The sequence below is a fragment of the Gekko japonicus genome, unplaced genomic scaffold (assembly GCF_001447785.1).
Source record: "Gekko japonicus isolate JY-2015 unplaced genomic scaffold, Gekko_japonicus_V1.1 scaffold2857, whole genome shotgun sequence".
Lineage (NCBI taxonomy): Eukaryota > Metazoa > Chordata > Lepidosauria > Squamata > Gekkonidae > Gekko > Gekko japonicus.
The window spans coordinates 142,334-152,518 of NW_015163692.1; the positions used below are offsets into that span (position 1 = coordinate 142,334).

At 51.7% G+C, this 10,185-nt stretch overlaps 1 protein-coding gene across 1 annotated transcript in view; it reads left to right on the forward strand.

Moving 5' to 3' along the window:
* The window catches only part of LOC107107490 (H-2 class II histocompatibility antigen, E-S beta chain-like), an 11,831-nt gene extending 3,972 nt beyond the window's left edge, over positions 1-7,859 (forward strand). Inside the window, exons 3-5 of the mRNA XM_015407797.1 lie at positions 3,475-3,756; positions 6,644-6,757; positions 7,785-7,859. Of these exons, the coding sequence (XP_015263283.1) occupies positions 3,475-3,756; positions 6,644-6,757; positions 7,785-7,798 (410 nt within the window). The 3' untranslated portion in view covers positions 7,799-7,859. The remainder of the gene's footprint in view (positions 1-3,474; positions 3,757-6,643; positions 6,758-7,784) is intronic.
* The last annotated feature ends 2,326 nt before the right edge of the window (positions 7,860-10,185 follow it).

Here is a 10,185-nt window from a genome sequence, read left to right on the forward strand (position 1 = left end):
CCCTGGTGGCTGGAGCGGCCCAATCAGAATGCTCGGAGCAGCCTGTCACTCAAAGCTCTCCATTCGTGTGGACGTTTAACTCTTCGCCTCTTGAGTTCTGTTTTAAGGGCTGCCCTTCACAGATGGCCACAGGAATAAACAGCTTTAAGGGGGGGGGGGATTAGATAGATTCATGGAGGATAAGTCTATCAATGGCTACTAGCAATGGTGACTGAGAGAAACCTCCACATTCAGGGGCCGTCGTCCTCTGCATTCCAGAGCCAGGAGGCAACATCAGGAGAAGGCCTCCGCCTCTATGCCCAGTGGTTGGCCATCAGAAGAAGAAGAAGAGATTGGATTTATACCCCTCCCTTCACTAACCAAAGGAGTCTCAGAGCGGCTTACAAACTCCTTTCCCTTCCCCTCCCCACAACAGACACCCTGTGAGGAAGAAGAAGAAGAAGAGATTGGATTTATACCCCGCCCTTCACTACCCAAAGGAGTCTCAGAGTGGTTTACAAACTCTTTTCCCTCCCCCTCCCCACAACAGACACCCTGTGAGGTCGGTGGGGCTGAGAGAGCTCTTGACAGAAACTGCTCTTTTTCAAGAACAGCCCTTATCAGAACTACGGCTTGCCCAAGGTCATCCAGCCAGGAGCAAGTGGAGGAGTGGGGAATCAGACCCGGTTCTCCCAGATCAGAGTCCGCGCACATAACCACTACACCAAACTGGCTGGTCAGGAGTGGTCAGGAGCTACTGGCTGACCACTCTGTGAGATGGGATGCTGGACTACATGGACCCTCAGTGGCCTGATCCAGCAGGGCTCCCGAATATATATTTTTAACTGAATTGGAGAAGATACGTTATAGGATGTAGGTGATACTTTTTGTGTTTTGTTCACTGGTATATTGAACATTAAAATTATATATAATTTGGGGGGGAGGTCTCAGAGAAGAGCTTTCTCCACCTGAACAAGTCTTTGGGGAAGGCAGGGCAGGTGTCTGGGTGGGGGGAGGACCTGGGGGGGCTACAAGCACTGCGGTACCCCCGGGGCCATTCAGCAAGGCCCTCTTCTCTCAGCCTCCCACCCCACCCCCCTTTGGTGGAAGATACATTGTGATCCAATCTGAATGTTTTATTTTTATATGTATGTATGCATGCAGGGGTCATCTCGTAGAAAAAGAGGTGCAGGAGCTCATTAGCATAACTCATTAGCATAACTCATTTGCATGTGCCACGCCCCCTGACATCACCAGAAGTGTGTCAGAAGGCAACACCCACCGTTCAGGCTCCACTGGACTGTTTTGGATTGCTAGCTTTGGGGGGGGACGACGCGCAGATCTGTCCTGGCAGAGGAGGGAGAGCTTGTACCTGAATAAAACTTGGTCCTAAAGGTGCCACTGGATTGTTTTGGACTGGGGGGCCGGGGGGTGGGGCTCTGCAACTTACCTGGCTGCTTCTTGATCTGACTGAGGGCTGCTGGGAGTAGGGGGCGGGGCTTGTTGCGTGTGCCCACCCCCCTGGGCTCTTTACTGCCGGAGCTGCGCTCCTGCAGGAAACGACCCCTGTATGTATGTATGTATGTATGTATGTATGTATGTATGTATGTATGTATGTTAGAAGAAGAAGAGGAGGAGGAGGAGGAGGAGGAGGAGGAGATTGGATTTATACCCCGCCCTTCACTTGGAGTCTCAGAGCGGCTTACAAACGCCTTTCCCTTCCCCTCCCCACAACAGACACCCTGTGAGGTGGGTGGGGCTGAGAGAACTCTGACACAAACTGCTCTTTTTCAAGGACAGCTGTGCCAGAGCTTGTGACTGACCCAAGGTCACACCAGCAGGTGCAAGTGGAGGAGTAGGGAATCAAACCCGGTTCTCCCAGATTAGAGTCCGCACACTTCACCACTACACCAAACTGTAGTTGGAGTCCTGGGAGAGGAAGACTGGTCCTTCAATATTTCATGGATTTGAACTTGGGTCTGTTTACTCCAGTGATCTAATGACCGTAGGATACTGAAGAGGAGATCTGTCGGCAGCTCTGAGCCATGGTAGTGAACTGGGACCTCCATGTCCATAGGCGGTCTCTTCTGAGCACCAAATGCTGGGGAGAAGCAAGGGGGAGGAGAATCCCTCCTTGTGGGCTTCCCAGAGGCCAAACGAGAACAAAGCCCTGTAGAGGTGACCTTCAAACAGGAGCCGAAGGAGAATTCAGGGGTCCCCTTGAGTGGCCGAAGGCATTTCCAGAAGTGCCTACAGCAGCAGCAGCAGTAACTGCAAGTTCCCCCCCTATCAACAGGGCCCTCGAGAGAGTTCACATTGACCCCCACAGTTCAGTTCTGAGAGTCTTCAGGCCCACTGTTATCAGAGAGAGAATGCCGGCCTGGATGGATGCGGGTCTGATCCAGCAAAGCAACTCTTAATTGTACAATGTAAACCGCTCAGAGCCCTTAGGGGGTGAGCGGTCTATAAACTGAAAGTTAAATAAATAAAATAAATAAATGACAGTATTTGGATATATTACCGGCAAGATGTCAGTGAGTCATAAGCAGCAGTGTCAGATCATACTGATCTAGTCTGACAGTCAGGTGTCGGGTGACTAAAAGATTGCATCAGATTCTGGAACAGTCTCCATGACTCAGCTACTGTTAATTCCTGTGATCTGATTGGTTGGTGTTAAGTCCAGCGCTTAACAAATAGTCGGAGAGTGATTTCAGCAAAAACTCAAGTTTATTCAGCAACGCGGACACTTCTCCAACACGGTACAACATCTGATAGCCCGAACAGCTTGTCCATAGTAGCTGTCCGGTATTTAAACAATTCCCGGCGAATGTAGCCACACCTACTATACAGATATCAACCAATACGGTTGAGCGTATAAGGACCAATCACCTGTGTTCCCACTTACAGTCTGCTTTAAGGTGATTGGACGCATTTGTCTTGGACTACAATCCTTGTTCAAGACGAAGCTTAACATAGCTTCCCGATGAGATGTTTCACATTACATCTTAACGTATTCATGGCAGCTTCTGAATACATTACAGTTGGTGTACATATATATTGCAGCTTGTTCAGTGCTGCACATCTCTGTTTTGGGATCATCTGTCTGCGTAGCACTTTGTCGCTCTGGACAGTGAATTTGCCACAGAAGGACTGTATACTTGTATCCAGTATCCAATGTAATTACTCTGTATATAAAGAAACAGAGACTCTGCTATTATTTCCGGCATTCTAAAATACCGTCATCTTAGCGTTTGGGAAGAAGGAGGGGGAGAGAGATGCCTTTGTGTGTTTGTGTCTACAGGTTTTATGCAGGGCCTTGAAGGTGGATCAGTGGATCATAGGTTGTCCTGGTGGGTGAGAGAACCCGGGGGATTGTGTCTTTAGAAATATAGTGGCTACAGACATGATCACCTCTCCCTCTTCTTGACCTGTGGGTGCTTGTCTGGTTCTTCTGTTTTCTCTGAAGTTCCCCCCCTTTTTTTCTCCCTCCTTCAGATCAGCCCACGGTGAAGATCTCCCACACCAAGGCAGGGCCCCTGGCCCACCACAGCCTCCTGCTCTGCACCGCGACAGGATATTACCCCTCGGGGGTTCGTTTCAAGTGGCTGAAGAACGGGCAGGAGCAGACGGAAGGGGTAGGGTACATGGATGAGGTCCACAACGGAGACTGGACCTTCCAGAACCAGGCGATGCTGGAGACGGTGCCCCAGCGGGGAGACCTCTACGCCTGCCAGGTGGAGCACAGCAGCCGGAAGGAACCCATCACCGTGTCATGGGGTGAGAGACTGGGGGGCTTCCCCGTTTCCCAGGGACCCACAATCCTGCACAGTGGGTGGGAGTTCCAAGGTCCTCCATCAACTCTGTTGAGCTCAAAGTTTGAGTCGGCCCAGCAGAGGCTTCCCAGGGAGGATTCTGGCTGGCTGGTGTGGTCTCAGATCGAGCGCTGATCGTGCAAAGAGATTCTTATGTGTTTGGCAAGGGAGATGGAACTGAAGGAGGAGGGGGAGAGAAGGGTGAAGGTAGAATTCCGAGGTGTCCCTCAGTCCCCATGGCACGCACTTGCTTGTTTGCCAGGCATCCCTGACCCGGATTTGTACATTTGCACATTACACTGAAGAGAGTTTGTGGTCCCTGCAGGCATAACTGTAAAGTCCCTCCAGTGGGTTCTCCTCTCCTTTTCTGGGAGGTTCATCGTGGTCAGGAAAGTAGGTGCCTGGTTTCGGGAAGTGGCTGTTCTGCAGAATGGGGCCCCTGAAAGCCCCATAGAGCCCCCTGGAGTTGGAAGCACTCGGGGGGGTCCCAGAGACCCCTTCTGTATCCACAGGACGTGTGGGGCTGGTTCAAGGACCTCCTAACTGTCTGCATCCTGTCAACCTAGCAGTTCGAAAGCAAGAAATTGCAAGTAGATAAATAGGTACCGCTTCGGTGGGAAGGGAACAGCGTTCCGTGCGCCTTGGTATTTAGTCATGCTGGCCACTTGACCACGGAAATGTCTTCGGACAGCGCTGGCTCTTCGGCTTTGAAACGGAGATGAGCACCGCAACCCTAGAGTCGGATTCGACTGGCTTTCGAGCAAGGGGACCTTTACCTTTACCTGTCTGCAAAAGGATTTGTCTCCTGTTTCAGGAGGAAGTCTTGTGTCTCCCTGGCTTTCCCCCCCCTGAATTAAGTATCCTCTCTTGGAGCTACATCAGGGTATCTCCCAGACCTCCCAGTCCCAGTGCTTCACTTTGGTAGTAGAAAGTTGGGTTGCCAACCTCCAGGTGGGGCATGGAGTTCTCCCAGAATTACAAAACAATTTCCAGACTAGGGAGATAATTTCCCCTGGATAAAACGGCTGTCTTGGAGGGAGGAGTCTATATGGCGTTATACCCTGCTGAGGTTTCTCCCCTTTCCAATCTCCACCCTCCCCCCAGGCATCTCCCCCGAATTTCCAGGAATTCCCCAACGGAGAGTTGGCAACCCTAGTTGGAAACACAGCAGATGGCCTGGGAATGGCCCACAGGACCAAGTCTTTGGGGAAGGACCCCCCCCACTCCCTGGGTGGTGGTGCAGGATCTGAATGGTACCCTCAGACCTGTGGTACCGCCTCTCCTGTTACAGCCTTCCCCACTCCCTTTGGTCATCATCCATAGAAGAAGGAGGAGAAGGAGAAGAAGAAATGTTGTTGTTGTTGTTACCCTGCCTTTCACTACCCGAAGGAGTCTCAGAGTTAATCACAATCCCTTCCCCTCCCCACAACAGACACCCTGTGAGCAATTCTCCCTTCTAAGCTGTGGAGTCTCGTGAGCAAAAATTCTACTTTGTGAGCTACCGGCATTAAAGTTGTGAGCGAGCCATTTGGCTCCCGCATCAGCTAGTTTGCTCTGGAGCCACGTCCCTCCTGAGCTGAGGGAAAAAATGTGTGAGCCGGAGGCTAAAAAAACTGTGAGCTGGCTCACACTTACTCATCTCAGAGAGAACACTGCCGTAGGTGGGGCTGAGAGAGCTCCGAGAGAACTGCTCTTGAGAGAACAGCTCTGAAAGAACTTGTGACTGACCCAAGGTCACCCTAGCAGCTGCATGTGGAGGAGCTGCATGTGGAGAACCAAACCTGGTTCTCCCAAATTAGAGTCCATGCTCCTAACAACTACACCAAGCTGGCAAGGGGCCTCTTGCAAGTGCCTGGCCCCAGGAGGGCTCCGTTAGCTGCCACCAGGGGTAGGGTCTTCTCAGTTGTGGCCCCTGCCCTGTGGAATGTGCTCTCGGATGACCCCTGTGCCCTGCCGGACTTCTTTCGTTTCCACAGGGCACGGAAGGCCCAATGGGTCTGGAGGGTAATCCACATGTTTTGGCTGTTTGTGTTAGTGGCATGTTGCTAGCCACGTATTTTAATACCTCGGCATTTTAATGTTAATATTTTGTATTTGTTACATGTCTTTATGTTGCTTTTACCTTATTTATGTGGCTTTAATGTAACTTGCAGGGGTCGTTTTGTAGAAAAAGAGCTAGGGGAACTCATTAGCATAACTCATTAGCATATGCCACCACCACCCCGACATCACCGGAAGTGTGTCATAAGGCCACACCCCCTGACATCACCAGAAGTGTGTCATAAGGCCACACACCCCGCTGCCAACGGTCCCGGCCACCGGCGCCAGCCTTGCAGCTCCACTGCCGAGCCCCATGAGGGGCCCGGCGGTGGACCTGCAAGGCCGGCGGGAGTGCAAGGAAACCCCGCCAAGGCCCTCCCTGGACCCAGGCAGGCAGGGGTGGGGAGAGGCAGGGAGGAAGCAACTTACCCTCCCTCTTCTCCTGCCTCCTCCTGGCTGAATGAGGGCCGGAAGCGGGGCGGCAGGAAGCAGGGGGCAGGGCTTTGTCATGTGCCCCCCCGTACCTCACCCGGGGGAACTGCGATCCCCCGCAATCCCCTCCGAAATGACCTCTGAATGTAAGTCACCGACAGGCCCTTTGGGTGGGCAGCAACTAAAACATCTAAGAAACAAACAAGCACGGGGACCTCACAGCCAAGGCTGGGCTCTGCAACCTGTGAGATGTGATTCAGGGGTGGGCCGTGCCTTTGTGTAGTTCGTGGACCAAAATCCCCCTTGGGAAATCTAGAATCGAAGAGGCCCAACCTGACCCGGAGCCGTCCTTTCACACAAGGTTCCTTCTCTTTCCACAGAGCCGCGGTCATCGAACTCTGCCCAGAGCAAAGTGTGGACGGGGGCTTTGGGGGCCGTGCTGGGGGTGGTCTTTGGGGCCGCGGGAGTCTCCTTCTACCTGAAGACCAGGCGAGGTAAGGAGGTGGGAGTGGCTGGCTGGTGAGAGAGGAACACAGCAGGGAAGGTGCTGGAGGGGACTGGGGGGGTAGTGTTCCCTCTTAGCTGAGTTAGTGTGAGCTAGCTCTCAGTTTTTTAGCCTCCAGCTCACAGATTTTTGTCTTAGCTCAGGAAGGAGGGGGCTCCAGAGCAAACTAATTCACGCAGGAGCCAAATCGCTCACTCAAAACCTTAATGCCAGTAGCTCACAAAGTAGAATTTTTGCTTACAAGATTCCACAGTTTAGAGGGAACATTGATCATAAGGCAAGAATTGTGCATTTCAGTTTCTCGGATGGAAAAAAAAATCTTCTGTTGTCTCAGAAGCATGACTCAGGGTCGCTTTGTTGTTGTTTTTTTGCAATTCTGGTCTTGCTTTGAATTGCCACTTTAACTGCTTGGGTCTTATCAATGGCTTCAATCTAATCTCAGCTGTACTTACTGCAGGTCAGGATTTTTTTAAATTCAGGGGGCCTTTAAATAAGTCGGGGGGCACCCCATGCAGGCACCCCACACACACCCCAAGGGGAATCATAAATAAAATAAAAATCCTCCGTGTACAACATTCGTCTTCAGTTCTTCAAAATAACATCTCGTTGGTACCTAATTCCACTACAGTTGCACAAAATTAAACCTTCAATAAGCAACACTTGTTGGAAACAGTGCGGACAGATAGGGACTTACCTCCATTGCTGGTGGGGCTGTCAAGGAACTCAAAATTTTTGGAGAGCCGTGATGTCACAGATAAATGAGATAACTAGGCAAGCATTACCATGTACCCCGGAGGTGGTGTTGCTAAATCTGTGGGATGATGCGATGACAGGAGGCAGCAAAGACCTCATCGCAACGTTACTTGCCGCAGCCAGGTTGACAATTGCTGCGGCATGGAAATCCCCCTCTCAACCCACTATTGCAGCTTGGCGAGAGAAACCCTGTGCTAGACTATATGGTAACAAATGATATACTCCCGGCTAAGCAGATCTATCATAAATGGTTGTATTTATAGGGGAAAGCGGATAAATTTGAAAATTGTCAAACTCACGGTATCCCGATGGTGCTGTATGGTGTCGGAATGTCACTAAATTGTAAGTAATAATTTCATGATGCTATATGTAGAAATGTAGAAGCATTAAGTTCTGTCTTATATTTATTTATTTATTTATTTATTTATTATTTACATTTCTGTCCCGCCCTCCCCGGAGGCTCAGGGTGACTAACAGTCGTATCACCAAAACAAAACACTAATACAATACAAAATATTAAAATTATGTCATAATTAAAACACATTTGGTGCTCTTATCAACCAATTCCAAGATTACCGTTCCTAAAGACAAGATGGCCGTCCCCTAAACGCCCCGTTCTCACCCCGATGCAGTAATTATGGGGCATTGATGGTACATGCCCATATCCTGATATCCTGATGTCCTGATGTCCATAAATGGGGCGTTGATGATAGACTAGTGCATTGGTGGTACACTGGTGGTGGCGGCTCCTATTCAAAAGCCTGGCGGAAGAGCTCCGTCTTGCAGGCTCTGCAGAACTGTGCTAGGTCCCGCAGAGCCCTGATCTCCTCTGGGAGCTCATTCCACCAGATAGGAGCCGCCACCGAAAACGCCCTATTCTTGGTCATGGTAAGTCTGATGGACCGGGGGCCTGGGACATCCAATAGATGTCAACTCCCCGACCGAAGGGCCCTTGGGGGAACATGTGGGGCAAGGCGGTCCCTTAGGTAGACTGGTCCCTGACCATATAGGGCTTTAAAGGTAATGACCAGCACTTTGAAGTGAACCCGGTACGCTATTGTCAACCAGTGCAGCGCTTTCAGCACAGGCCGGATGTGCTCTCATCTAGGAAGATCCATCAACAGCCTGGCTGCACTAGTTGCAGCTTCCGAATTTGTGACAAAGGCAGCCCCATGTAGAGAGCATTACAGTAGTCTAGCCTTGAGGTGACCGTCGCATGGATCACTGTGGCCAAGTCATTCCGGTCGAGGAAGGGAACCAACTGCCGCGCCAGCCAAGATGGTAAAATGCTGACTTGGCAGTGGCTGCTACCTGGGCCTCCATTGTTAATGAGGAGTCCAGGAGCACCCCCAAGCTCCTAACCTCCGATGACGGCACCCCGCCGAAGGTCGGGAGAGGGAGCCCCAACCCCGAACCGATCCGACTCAGCCCAAGGACCTCCGTCTTTGCCGGGTTTAATTTCAGCCGACTCAGTCTGAGCCACCCAGCCACGGCCTGTAACGCCCGATGAAGGTCATCGGGAGTGGAATCCGACTGGCCACCCAACATCAGGTATAGCTGGGTGTCATCCGCATATTGATGACACCCCAGCCCACAACTCCGGGCAATCTGGGCAAGGGGGCGCATGTAGATGTTAAAAAACATTGGAGACAGCACTGCCCCCTGAGGTACGCCACATTCAAGGGGCCACCTCTGGGACCGGTGATCCCCTATTGCCACCCTTTGTCCCCGACCCTGGAGAAAAGAGACCAGCCATTGAAAGGCAAGCCCCTGAATCCCCACATCTGCGAGGCGGTGGGCCAGCAACTGATGGTCGACCGTATCAAAAGCGGCTGACAGATCTAACAGCAACAGTGCCGCCACACTGCCTCGATCCAGATGCCTACGGAGGTCATCAGTCAGCGCGACCAGAACAGTCTCCACCCCATGACCCGGACGAAACCTGGACTGGTGGGGATCGAGGACGGAAGCGTCATCCAGAAATGCCTGCAGCTGTGTTGCCACCGCTCTCTCTATCAGTTTGCCCAAATAGGGCAAAATGGACACCGGCCGATAGTTGGCCAATTCGGCCGGGTCTAGGGATGACTTTTTTAGGAGAGGGCGGACCATCACTTCCTTGAGTGCCCTGGGGAATCGTCCCTCCAAGAGGGACTTGTTGATAATCTCCCGCAGGACACCTCGAAACCCCTCGTGGCCCATTTTAATGAGCCAAGAGGGGCACGGATCAAGGTCACATGTGGTTGGGCGTACCACCGCAAGCAATCTGTCAACGTCTTCCAGGCTGAGTGGGCAGAAACTTACTAAACCCGGCTCCAAAGACGTGCAAGGGGCCTCAAGTTCGCTCACTGTATCAATTGTAGCGGGGAGGTTGCGGCAGAGCGCCAAAACTTTCTCTGCAAAATAGCTCACAAATGCCTCGCAGCCGATATCCAATACCCTCTCGTTTTGCCTGCCCTGTGGCAGAGTTGTCAATGACCGAATCGTACTAAATAATTGTGCCGGGCGTGAGCTAGCAGATGCAATCCTAGCCGCAAAGAACTCCCTCTTTGCGGCCTTGACTGTCATCTCATAGGCTTTCATAAACGTCCTATAAGATGCTCTTGACGCCTCGTCACGAGCATGCCGCCACCGTCTCTCTAGTCGTCTCAGTTCTCGCTTCAGCTG